Genomic DNA, 13,558 nt, shown 5'->3' with positions numbered 1-13,558 from the left:
AGTGGCGGCAAGGAGCACAGCGGGCTCTTTGGTTACGCCCGAAGGTTTCAACACAGGCACAATACGGTAATAGCACGGTTTAGCCCCGCCCCCTTTTCTCACTTACTACTACACTAAGAGGATGCGGAGCTTTGCAAAGGGCATAAACGGAGTCACGCCGCTTTGTAGCAGCATCAGTTGCGAGACCGGATTCCGTTGCCGAGAGCTTGAAAAGGCCAAATGGCTAGAAGGAACGCAAAAGCAGAGCGCGAAGGCATAATTCAATTTAATAAACGGTTAGACTCATAGGCTTCTTAGTCATTCTTTTCAAATTTATTTCTTACAGATGTTATTATACACTTGCTTAAAAGGCAGCGTGATCCTTTTGAATGTATACAATATAGGCAACATATAGGCACTGGGCAAATAACGGATCTTCAAAATGAAGTCTTGGTGGAAAGAGCATCTAACTGTACAATCTCCAGTTACAAAGCAAGTATCCTGCATACATCCAAGCTTTTGTTACAGGCCATTTTCACAGAAGTTGGGTATTTCTGCTCTTTCCATTCTTCTGTAAAAGAGAAAAACCGACACAAAGCTATTGTATCAATTACTCATTGCTTCTAATATGGCTGAAGAGTTGAAGTAATCAGGAAAGGGGTATGACTAGCATTTATTACTGGTTCCTCCATCACCATCTAAGATCACATTTCTTAGTCTTTCTAAGCTGATTTATCTAACTAGCTATTGACTTTTAAGGTCTCTGCTACTCTCAATCCATGTACAAAACAGCTGTAAAACAAAACAAAAATACCTGTAACCTGCCGTATTTCTTAGCAAGATCAACATTTGTCCGTCCTTCCTGAAATGGGTAGGCCCATAAAATTGAATTCCAATGATGCCCCATTTTCCTTACACCTTCCAAAAGATAACTTATTTCTTCTGATGTAAAATCTTTCCTGATTCTCCTTTTCTTTAAAGTTGTTGTAGAGCTATTTGATAGTGTTTCAGTATTCTGCAATAGTAATTGAAACAGCACACCAAGAGTTTTGAATAAGCCCTTTCAACAAAGAACACTTATCTGGTGTTAGAATTTATAGCCAGGTATTAATATACAAAATGTTGATATTTAGCTGTCCATACCTCCTCTTCAAATGGATGGTTTTCACTCAGATCCTGGTCTTGAAGGCTGTAAATCTGTTTCATTGTTTGGTTCTTAGAACGTGCATCACACTGAAAACTTGCTGTTTGAAACAAAACATCATTTGCTTATTCAGACTTTCTGAAAATTACCATAGAACTGAGCTAAACTAGATATTACTACCAGGGATAAAGGTTCTTTGACACACCTAACTCTTTCACAGTTGTTGAGCTTCCCTTGCAGCTGAATCTCCATTCATTGTGATTACCATTATTATATGCAGAAATATTCTTGTTAGCCATTATGGATCTTCTCAACTTCCTTTTATATTCCATCTCAGATTCTAGAATAATTTTGTGTTGTTCACACAGATATTGACAAGACTGCAGAGTCTTGCTAAAGTTCCGGCTGTTTAAGGAAAGTCTACCTATTCTACATCCTGAGAATGTAATATTATAGAAATAAAATGTTACAGGTGCAAGACATTAAATTATTTAATATTTATTTTCTGCTTTAACCACATTGTGATAAATGTATCACTAAATCAAGAAAATCAATACCATGTTTCTCATATAATAAGGCTGGGTCTTATTTTTATTTTTTTTGAGCCCTGAAAAAATGGCTAGGCCGTCTTTTCAGGGGTGACTCAATTCCCCCCCCCTTGCATCTTTGGGTGGGCAGGTGGCGACAGCTTGGATGTTGACCTCGGTGTTGGTGGGGGCACTTCGTATCGGGGTCAACGTAGGCAGCACCATATCCAGGTGTGCAACAAAAGTACTTCCTAATGGCAAGCCCACCCACCATTCCCCCCCATTTCGCATGTTTTAATATAGGCCTTAATTTGGGAGGAGGGGCTTAATTTCATTTCATGCCTATAAAACATGCTGGGACTTCCTATTGGGCGAGGCCGTATTGTTGGAGAAACAGGGTAGATCTATAGAAATATTGCCCTACAGGTCAATTATATCCTCATAAAAAAGCCCAAACAAGACTTTTCAGCTAGGCAAGGAAGAAGCCAAGTTATATAGTATCAACCCCCCTCCACCCCCAAACGAAAGTATAATATTGGTATGTAGCCACAGGGAGGGCAGTCCCAGAAAATTTTACTCCTTATCCATGCCATCTTGTTATACCCATATTGATATGGCTAATATTAGGCATGTTGCACAGCCCTCCCAACAATTTTCGTTACTTTGGATAGGCTGGCTGGCTGGCTGAAATCGTATTTGGGGTGTCACTACTGTTTAATTCAGTGGGACTTTCTTTTGAACAGAAAAATCTATGAGCATATTTAAAAAAATTTTTAATTACCTGAACATCTGAGTTCTCTTATTTTAGGGGGAACAGTCAGAATATGGCCCAACCCTCTGCTTGGGTTCCTTGGATAGTGTAGCTCTTTGAAAAATAAAATATCCAATGTGAAATGCATTAAACAATGGGTGTATTTACTTTTATATATCACCACTATATTTAAAAAGAAACTGAAATACAGTAATACACATCAACATATATAAAAACTAATTGCCAATTAACATTTCCAGGTTAAATTTTTGGTTTATCAATTTAATCACTAACTCTGTTATACTAGTTTCCTTTGTATGATACAGTAACACAGGACTTACATTGTTGATATTTATTTTACATATTGATTCAAGTCCTTCAAAAGATTGTTAAAAAGAATTAGAATCATAAAGCAAACTTACTTTGATGTAATACTATTCTATACAAGCTAGCACTTAGCTGTTTTGAGTTGCACATCACAGAATGTAGATGTGTACCTTTCAGCCATCCATACAAAAATATATATAATTTCTAAAAATCAAATTGAAATTAAAATATTTAGATATTTTACCTGAATGTTGAATCTTTTGCACTGGGCTTTTTACTACAAAATCTGGTTTCTTAAAAATGAATTCACTGAAAAGATTAAGAGAGTATTATTGAGAATTTTAGTTTGGAAATTTGACAGATGCCTCAAAAGTACTTCAATCTTGCATATTGCACCACTAACTGAGGAACATACAGTGTTCATTCATGGGTATCCACAGCCAAATCTGTCAAATAATCAAATCAATGTTGTACTTTTGTGCCACAAATTCCATCTTATTTCAACTCATATATATAATACCATGACATGCATGTAACAATGCAGGGCTTGCATTGTGACAACACAATATTGCTTTATCACACTGATCCATTTGATGTTTCACATTCAAACTCAAATTTGGAAAATTCTCCCATCCTATCATTATTATTGACATGTGAGGAAAAATTCACAGAATAACACACATTGTTCCTGCATATCGCATTATCTAGAAGTCATCAATTATTATGAAAGATACAAGTTGATTTCTATCTTTGAGAGAAACATTTAGATAACAAAGCTTCCCATACAATTCAGGATAAAATTCTAGCCTGTTCAGAATTCATTACAAAACTTAAAAAGGAATTAGATAGTATAAGAGGCCTTTTGTAACTTAAAATAACTGGATCTATCTTAAGCATAACTAAATCTGGAAGCAACCCAAAATGACATTTCTACCTGAAAATCTGATTTACTGTTAAGATCAAACTAGCAAGCCAGCTTTAGACAGAAGATCCTAGGTACAGTACCTTGCTTGAACATCGCCTTTCCTAAAGTCACAAAAGCTGTTTTTATTTGTAATGTAAGCTTCATTTATGCTGGGTGTTGTTATTTTTTCAGTTGCATAAAGATTATTGTGATCGTTATGGGCGAGTGAAGCATCAGTTGAATTCCAAATGGCAGACTTCACTTGTTCTCTACTGGAAGAACTCTTTTCAAATTTAGAAGTAGTCTGCACTTTAGAAATAGTATTTTGTAGTGGATGTTTCATTTCTAAATATATTTTGCTGTTATCTGATGGCTGCTTGCTGGAATTTGTTTGATGATGTTGGGTCATAGCCTGCAGAAACTTTTCTTGAGGGGCATCTTCATCAATTAATATTTCTCTTCTGATGTTTTCCTATGTTTAAAAACAGTAGGGAAATGAAACAAATGCACAGAGACAAAAAACAAAGTTGCAGGATAGGATCAGGTCCAACATGACTGTAGATGTTAAACAGAACTAAGCAAACATTATACCTTCTGTTTGACTATAAAAACAATAGGAAGCCAGTGAAAAATTGCTTTGAAGAAAGCTCAATCATGTGGTTATAATCCATTAATTTAGTATGATTGAATATTTATTTCAGCAATAACTACTTTCAAGAAATCAAACCTATATGCAAAAGAATACTCAAAATACCTAGAAGAGGCCATAAGCATTGATTAACAGGGGAGTGGAATTTCACTCCATTTATTTTTAAAATGCAAATGAGCATAGCTCATTAAGTTATTAATTCCATTAATTGAAAGACTAGAATAAAACAATACAATTAGATTCTGCTGAGAATGTCTGGAGAGGCTTTCTGATGTTGACAGTTTTCCTCAACTACTAAGAGAGAAAGAAAGAAAGAAAGAAAAACCTCTTGTTCATTTTCAAGCCCTTTGATTCTGTATAAAATTTGTTTTGCTTCGTTCCAATAATCTTCAAGAATCCTCTCTTCGTTCTGCCAATCCACTTCCAATATTCTTCTTTCATCCTCTTGGAATGAATGCTGATTCATCTTCACCGACAATTTTTCAGCTAGTGAAAAAGAATAGAAACAATTGTTTCACAGAAATGAAGATGTATATTTTGTGTTAAAGACTTAATAAATTACATCCATCACCATCTCATGTGTAACATATTTAAGGTTTGAGTTGTATCAAATAAAATATTTTATTCACACAAGAAACCACCCAAATGACCAAAATGGGTTGTTTAATAGCAGTTTCTTGATCTAAGCATTTCTGGATGAAATCATCCTCTCCAATCATGGAGTTTTAGCATAGGATAAAACAACTGAGGGCACAGCATTAGATGCCACTAGGAAAATTTTAGAAAAATTTGCTAATTTTATAGCATTGCTTCACAAAAACACATTCTCAATCACAATATTAAACTTATTATAAAATAATTTTATAATTTATATATTGGAAGACAGTCTAACAAATACAATTGGTTTCAACCTAAAGAACTGATTTTTGCAACAGCTTCAAATACTGAGAACTTGGATAAAGTTGTTACTTCTGAATTTAAACATGCAAGTGACTATGGTATTTAGATGCCTGTCCAGGTGATTTTAAATACAGAAATCAAAATAATGATAATCTTACTCATCTGTTTGCAGTTTTGCAACACAAAGGTAGCAGCTTTATTTAGTTCATCATCCTGCATTTCAGTTAGTGCTTGAATCATAAGTGGAAGACCATTGTTCTTAATCAGAGTATATTGATTTTCCTCTAAAAAAAATCAGCCTCAGTAAACACATTTGTTCAAACTGTAAAATTATCTGAAAACAACTTTCAAAGAAAAAGCAATTGATTCTGAGTTTTTCACCACAACTTTACTTAATCAGAAACATGTGACCTCACTTACTTCAAACCTCAAACTCCCAGTAAGATCTAAAATTTAAAGTCACATCTGGCTATCATGGCCAACTTACCATCAGCAGTTGATTGTTAGGATATATCATAAACTCAAGAACTTATATTAGCTTAGAGCTACAATAGTTATCCACAAAAAATTAATTCAAAAGTTATCCTAAAACATAGTTACAGAGGATACACATCAACCAATGCATAATTTAAAGTGTTATGGATCACCATCTTGTAGTTTGTAAATTACAGTTTATGGCTTAAGTTGCACAAATCTAGCCATTTTTAGTTTATTCGATAAGCCATTTTAAGCTAACTGTAGCATACTATTATGTGTAAACACAATCAGTAGTAGTTCAAAGTATACAGTAAATATTTTGGCAGAGGTCAAACATGAGAATGATTCCTACAATTCCACAATTTGTCAAGCTAACAAACCACAATTCCTAGATATTGCCAAATCCTATTTGTATTTGCTCAGAACTTCTCCCTCAGATAAATGCAGAGACAATTACAAATTGCCCCATTTAGGGTGCAAAGTTCTATTAAATTGTTGGAATTACTTCATACATATATTTTATTGGACTCACATCACTAGGAACTTCCAATATTTTATTTTGGTTGATTTTTACATTTAGATGAAAGCTAAATGCAACTTCAAAAATCAGACATAAGTTATTCTATCAATATCAGGTTGGTCATTCTTGTTTATTGTTATAAACTACAAGTTGAAATTTGAATGCAGTCTGCACCTTAATGCAGCATTCACTACCCTCAAATAAAAAAGTCAATATATCATTAAGAATCTTACCACAGACTTCTGTACAATGTCCAAGAGTAAGCATAATGCTGAATCGCTCTCCTGAGTCCAAAATGTTATAAGAAAGCAGTTTCAGTAGATTAGGCACAATGTTATACTTTGGTAAATGAACACCAACTGCAGCTGTAAACACAAAAGAGTTTTTTTTAAAATGCCTCTTTAGATATGCAATAGAATGCAAGAAACCATATGCCAAATTGTACATTTAGGAGAACCTGTATCATTGTTTCCAGTTTTTTCCAAACTTTCTCTCCAGATCAAATGTTCCTATCTGTGCACAGTAGCCATGATAAACACAAGGATATAGCAATAGCAATAACACCTAGACTTATGTACAGCTTCACAGTGCTTTTACAGCCCTCTCTAAGCAGTTCACGGAGTCAGCCTATTGCCCCCAACAATCTGGGTCCTCATTTTACCTACCTCAGAAGGATGGAAGGCTGAGTCAACCTTGAGCCTGGTGAGAATCGAACTGCCAAAGTGCAGACAGCCGGTAATCAGCAGAAGGAGCCTGCAGTACTGCACTCTAACCACTGTGCCACCGTGACTCATATAAGAAGTGAAAATACAGGTAGTCCTCAAATTACAACCACATAGTGAAACCAAAAACTTCCATCGTGAAGTCAGGTGATCAATAAGCGAACTATGCCTGATGTTATGACATTTTTTTTTGCCATAGTCATTAAGCGAATGGCTTAATGTTCAGTGAATGCATGTTCATTAAACAAACCCAACTTCCATTGCTTGTCAGAAGCCAGCTGGAAGGTTATAAATGGCAATCACATGACCCTGAGAACTGTAAAAAATACATGCTGGTTGCCAAGTGCCTGAATTTAGATCATGTGACCGTGAGGATGCTGCCATGGTCGTAAGTGCGAAGACCTGTTGTCACTTTTTTCAGTACTGTTGTAACTGTGAAATGTCTCTGAATGGTCTAAGGATTATCCGTACATTGAAGGCGATCTGGGCAACTTTCCTAATGTAACTGAAATTATTTCAACCACATTTGCAATTGTTTCAAAGAAAGTCAGAAAGCAACAGAGATCCTAGCAATAAGATCAACAGATAAGATCATCTGTTACTATTAAGATAATGAATTGAGTATAAACCCACACCCAGAACACACAGTAAGTTTACGAACAGAAACTACTTACTGTTATTAGCAATGCAGGCATCCAATGTTTTTGTCACCACTACAGCAAGTTTTATATTTGTATTGTTCCCCAATGAACCGTGTATCAGTTTGAGAAGAAGCTCGTCCAAAACAGCTAATCCCCCAATAGAAATAAAAAAATTCTGCGTTCTTGCTTGGAAAAAAAATAATCCAAAGAATAAACAATTACCAGATTGCTTTAAGATACAGGTTTTTAAAGTTAAAGACATTATAAAGTTAAAGAGCTTTGGAGAGGGGAGCAATGTTTAATTAGCTCTTTAATTGTGTTAAAGCAGATAAATAAAACAAAATCCTAAATCAAAATAAAAAAATCTCTAAAGGAATCTCAAACTCAGTTGTAACCGCATTTATAACTGAGATAGGTGAACAAACCCAAAATGTGTAACTGATATACACAAAACTAGTTTATTCCACAAAAGATTCATAAAATAAGTACAGCAAGAAACTGTAAGAAATATTAATGTTCTCATATAAATCTTAAAAATTTAGATTTCTAAATAACCTTCTCCTGAATAATTCATGTTTGGCTTGCACAACGCATCAAACCATGCCTTTTGTAGCCTTTAAATCTCCTTTTTGCTATTCCTAATCCCTTCAATGGCATTGCCAAATTTTGGATTTCATTATTTTTAGAAAGGAAATGGAAACTGTAGCATTAACTTAAAACAAACCTAATAAGAGAAAGAAAAACCACACAATTAAACAAAAAAAGGAAAGGAAAATATATGCCAGCCTTGCTACATAGACTACACAACCTCCCTTACTTCACATCATCACTTCATCCTGTCAAAATCACATTTGAGTTTTGTCGCACATCGGGACACTCTATCTCTTTTCTTTCCACTTAGGAATGTTACTTTATTCCACAAACATTTTCATACAGTGTGTACTATTAGATACTTACAATTATTTGCAACAGTCAGGCCAATGAATGAACATATTGGGCGAATTATCTCAGCCTTCATACTACTTTGCAGCCAATATTTTGCATATGGAAAAACCAAACTGCAGGCTTTCTGATTTTCCTCTGGAGGGGAACAAAATGTGCTTTGAACATCAGCCATTTGTCATGCCCTCCCACCTATTTACAGAAGAAGAAGAAGGAGAAGGTGAAGGAGAAGGAGGAGGAGGAGGAGAAGAAGAGCTTGATAAACAAACTAATTACCATTCTGAGGATTGTTGACACATACACAAAGATTACTACAAACTGAGGACCACAGATGATACTGATCAATTTTACCATCGAAAAGGTTAATTTGAGATTCTGAAGGAATTACTCTGTTCAAGAAAATAGATGACATAAAATGAAAAAAGTCATTTGGGTCTATAAAAATTACTTTTTTATTGATTTTTTAAAGGGTAGTTTACCTGAATAAGTGTAGCAAAATATCGAGGCATCCAGATTCTCTCACATGTGTTTGTCCACAGTCTATATTTTTAAATAACATTTTTTTTAAAAAAATAAATAGAACAAGTATTAAGCAACTAATAATGAAATCTAGTGAGTATTTACAAATTTTCAACATTTTACCTAAAACAAACTAGGATTTCTGATTCATCCCAATTAGATGGGAACCAATTTTAGTAGACTACATATTGTTAAGTAAGGACTATCTGTATATATGTGTTTGAGTAATTTCTTTATTTATGGAGAAGAAAAAAATCTTACTATTATTTGAAGCCAGCACCAGTAAGACATATACAGACATTCTTTTCAAATTCATACTTGAATCCTTATTAGTTAAAAATGTGTGAAGATCCTTAAATAATTCAGCTGTGCATAACATCTGTTGGCAGAACACTAAAAAAATAAATATAATGTAAATAAGACTACACAGTATTGTATCACATTAATTGATAAATACAATTGAATTTCCTGATAATTATGCTAATTGGCCTCAATAACCCAGATTATTGAGCACAAATATGATGGTATTGTAAACCACCTAGAGAGTGCTGTAAAGTACAGTATATAAGTCTAAGTGCTAGTATTATTGCTGTAATTGAGCAAATATAGGAACTCTAGCCACTGTTCTCACCTACCTAATGGAACTTCAGAAATATGGCTAGAACTACATTATAATGGTAGCTTTGGGAACATAAAATATTTCAACATTAAATATTTATATTTCATAAAATTATTCAAGTACAGAAATAATACCCAGATTGAAACATTATACACACTCTCTTGAGAGTAGTTCTAAGTAGATAAGAATAGGATTGTATTCTAAGAGTGTTTCAATGACATTTAGGGAGCTTATTTTGATGGGAATTGAAATAATTTCATAGCAACCATGACTCCAAGTACTTATTTCATTTATGCATCTCTTTATTAATATTTGCAGAATCACTTATGAGTTTAAAGGTACATTGGTATAAAATCAACCAGAATAATGAAGTATTTTCATAGCATTGACTCAATATTTATGTTCTTTAATTTTCCTTCTGTAGAAAACAAAAGCTGACATTTCAACATCTGGTGATGTTTAAAATACAGCTGGCTCACCATCTTCTGCCCCTCCACCTGAGCTACTGGTACATAGAGATTTCCTTAATAAAATTATTTTTCAGGTGATCAGATTTTAGATAAAAAGTGAAATATTTTTAAATGCACATGTTATTGTACAATGTAATGTACTGATCTTCAAAAATGGATCAATAAAAACAAAGGATTCTGTAAATACATGAAAGAATGATATAATGAAATGAGAATGAAATTGTGTCTTACCATTATTCTCAGCCAAACCTCCTATTGTAAATAAAGCAGCTTCTTGAACCAAACTGTGCACTTGTGACTTTGCAAGATTCCATACAAATATCAGACCTCCTATTTCTCTAAAATACTCACAGGCAGCAACTGTAGCAAAAACAGATCTAGTGAATAATGGATGATGTTTTAAAAGAACATTTATTTCCATACTAATAATCCCAAAGAGCCAAAACAAACACAACAGACCTACAATTGTAAAACTCAATGGCTTACCGTTTTGTTGACAAACCGAATAAATAGTAACCAAGGCTTCTTTTTGAGAAGCTGGATGGTCCATTTGATACTTAAGACATTCAAGGAGTAAATTTAGATCAGTTTTCATATCTGAAAAGATAAAACAATAATTTCAGTATATTTAGAATCTTTTTTTAAAGTTGTCAATGGCAGAATCTTGCCATCTGTAACAGCCAATTGCACCAATATTAAGAATGCCAACAATATTCTAAACAATTACTAGTTAGTGTGGACTAAGTAGAAATATTTTTTTTAATAAATGGGAATTGCTGTTGTTAATCCATGTCTTTATCTACGTGGAAGTTTGAACTTGCGTTAGCATTCACAAACACCAGAAAAAGAACTATTTCCATAGTTGTGAATACACAGAGCAGATTTAATATCATCCTTTAATATATTGTGTCTGTGCCAATCTTACCACAATTGATTTTCGGATCTTTTCCATTTTCCATTTTGATTCTATTTTTTCCTCAGCTTTTATCTACAATAAAGAAGGTGGAAGAGAAATAAAACACAAGTGATTTCTTCATTATAAATTAAAAAGTAGGAAAAAAGGTATATAAAATTTATTCAGTTTACCATTTTTTTATCCATTCTATCCCAACTCAGTATAGGATACAAAATTAAATATCCAACACTTCCCTTTGTCTATGTTTTGTAAAGAGTAGCTTTACAAAACACCCAGGCTTGGTCTGGGGCATCTGCAGTCCAAAATGTTGAAATGGAGGTATAAAAAAACAGGTGGATCTGGTACTGTACCTGGAATTTTATGCTTCATTATTAGCATTTTAAAAAGGCAATATTAGCATTTTTAACATGGTAGTCCAGGCCTCTTCTAATTTTAAAAAAGCATTTTTTCCCTTTGTATTCAAGACTATTTCTTTTGGTATGCAAGAATTTGCCTTTTCAACAATTAAACAACAGAAATACACTTGCAAGATGCAAATGTTGATGGAAAAGGGAATAATTTACTTTATAGCTTAATTCATAAATATTCCACTTCTGGAATATTCCCTAGAACCAATGTTTTCTATTAATCATTTCTCACATATAATTCATGTCTTTCAGCGCTCGCTTTCTAACGTAACGCCTATACCAAATATATGTATCAATTGTTTCTGTACCCTACAAAAAGACTTGACCCTCCTCCTTAATAAATGTTTTTTACTTTGCCTGATTTACTGGGCGATTTGCATTTTCAGGTAAGCAAAAAAGCCTCCTTGCAAAGATTAAAACAGTATTTTGTCTCTCAGATTCAGAGAATGGGTCCTCAGCTCCACGCCATTCAGGGTGCTTGAATTTCAAGGCAACAAAATCAAGATGGCAGAACAATAATAATAATAATAATAATAATAATATATAATAATAAAAAACAGGTGAAACTTCAAAGGGCAATATTGTAGCCGCCATCTTGACTTTTTTTGCTGACACCCTGCAGACACCCCTGGGCTGGATTATAAACAAATTACGTTCCAATAAAGGAGACATATTAGGACATCAAGAGATATACGAATCCAGCAAATGGGGCCTGTCAGCCCTCTTTAACCGAAAACGTCTTCCTTGAAGAATAAAATGGATATCTGAAGTCAAAACCATACACTTTGTCCACTGTTGACCATATAGATATGTTCGATGCCACCCAGTTGAAACAGGATGAGAGTGAATCAATTCAGAGAACATCTGCAATTAGAATTGAAGGCCCGACTTTCTCTTGTGCAAAACGGGGCGCTTTTCCGAAACAATCACAAATAAGTGCATCCAAGCCCCCCCCCTCCCCCCAAAAAGACATCCCTAAGGAGAATTTGTTTCTTCCTAAGAGTGCCTTATTTTACACAGGTCTTCAATACAGTGGGTGTTTTGTAGACCTCTTTAAAATAAATGTGTGTCTGCCTCTCACATGCACAAAACTCCTCTCCCGCCAAGCTGCTCATGTCGTTCAATAGCAGCCCACCCCACCAGGTGCCCGCCAGGTAAATTGGAACTACAAGTCCCAGCATTCTTAGCTCAGCACCCCCACCCCACTGCTCAGCTGACTCAGAGGAAAGTCAAACCAGGAAGCAAATGATAAAGCTTTCGAATTTGCCTCTGGCCTTGGCTGAAAGGGCCTGGGATGATAGGAAATCTGCAGGCCATCAATCTGCCCTTCCAGCATTTACCCACCTTGATGTGGCCTTTACAAGTCTGAACACTTCATCTATTTCTTGTTTCCCACCAAGCTGCCCATGTCATTCAATAGCCGCCCACCCCACCAGGTGCCCTCCAGGTAAATTGGAACTACAAGTCCCAGCAGTTTTTTTCCTGTGCAGTTTTTTTTCCTGGAGGGAAAGCAATGATAGCAGGTCCTTTTCCTACACAAATAGGCTCCCTGAGATGTTCCCACTACATTTTAAGAAGAGATTGGACTGCCATTTGTCAGAAATGGTGTAGGGCCTCCCGCTTGGGCGGTGGGTTGGACTAGATGACCTACAAGGTCCCTTCCAACTCTGATTATGTGTTATCTAAGTGCAGTGACATTGCAACTTTATCTCCTGTTCTGGTAAACCTCAACTCATGACCACAATTGGGACCAAATTTTGTTTTACCAATGACCTATAACATCCTTTCCAAGGTAGATTACCTGATTTTGAAACTTAGTGTGCAGCTACTAACTTGTGAAGTCCATATGCAGAATAGAAAAGAATAACAGAGTTGGAAGGGACCTTGGAGGTCTTCTAGTCCAACCCCCTGCCTAGGCAGGAAACCCTACACCACTTCAGACAAATACACAAGTCTCAAATTGAGTATTTCCATTTGGGCCAAAACACTGTTCTAGTGACAGAATCAGAGTAGATATCAACAATGATTTTGCACTGAAATGTTCTGTTTCAAGAGCAGCCATTTTTAAAGGGTTTGCTTTTCTCAAAATATAAATAAATCTTGCACGGCCCATTAAAAACATTTATTGTATGTAAACCAGAACA

The 13,558-nt window shown here is 35.0% G+C and overlaps 1 protein-coding gene and 1 long non-coding RNA gene across 3 annotated transcripts in view; one reads left to right on the top strand and one right to left on the bottom strand.

Moving 5' to 3' along the window:
- The window catches only part of LOC148129833 (uncharacterized), a 304,663-nt gene that overhangs the window by 91,999 nt on the left and 199,106 nt on the right, over positions 1–13,558 (top strand). The window lies entirely within an intron of this gene.
- Positions 299–13,242, bottom strand: TERB1 (telomere repeat binding bouquet formation protein 1). Of its 2 annotated transcripts, XM_087971590.1 has the most exons (18): positions 11,017–13,242; positions 10,578–10,688; positions 10,323–10,451; positions 9,264–9,395; positions 8,963–9,023; positions 8,760–8,872; positions 8,499–8,621; positions 7,575–7,727; positions 6,412–6,543; positions 5,340–5,465; positions 4,607–4,767; positions 3,734–4,104; positions 2,973–3,037; positions 2,432–2,515; positions 1,329–1,559; positions 1,123–1,223; positions 794–994; positions 299–550 (listed from the first exon to the last, which is right to left on the bottom strand). In XM_087971590.1, exons 1-18 carry the CDS (start codon positions 11,048–11,050, stop codon positions 515–517), a joined length of 2,364 nt encoding a protein of 787 aa, XP_087827716.1. In that variant the 5' UTR covers positions 11,051–13,242; the 3' UTR covers positions 299–514. The 2 variants fall into 2 exon arrangements, with proteins under 2 accessions (XP_087827716.1, XP_087827717.1); XM_087971591.1 differs by lacking the exon at positions 1,329–1,559.

This window comes from Notechis scutatus, chromosome 9 (assembly GCF_049901735.1).
Source record: "Notechis scutatus isolate UNSWTSFEM ecotype Mainland chromosome 9, rNotScu1.2, whole genome shotgun sequence".
In the NCBI taxonomy this organism is placed as follows: Eukaryota; Metazoa; Chordata; class Lepidosauria; order Squamata; family Elapidae; genus Notechis; species Notechis scutatus.
This window is presented reverse-complemented; position numbering and strand designations above follow the sequence as displayed.

Excerpts from the sequence above, each read along its gene's own strand:
- TERB1 (XM_087971590.1), bottom strand. The coding sequence starts at position 11,050 with ATGGAAAATGGAAAAGATCCGAAAATCAATTGTG. Across the intron at positions 4,105-4,606 it reads GGCTTGAAAATGAACAAGAG|GAAAACATCAGAAGAGAAAT; the intron begins GTTTTTCTTTCT and ends TTTTAAACATAG. Across the intron at positions 1,560-2,431 it reads AAGAGAACTCAGATGTTCAG|GATGTAGAATAGGTAGACTT; the intron begins GTAATTAAAAAT and ends TTACATTCTCAG.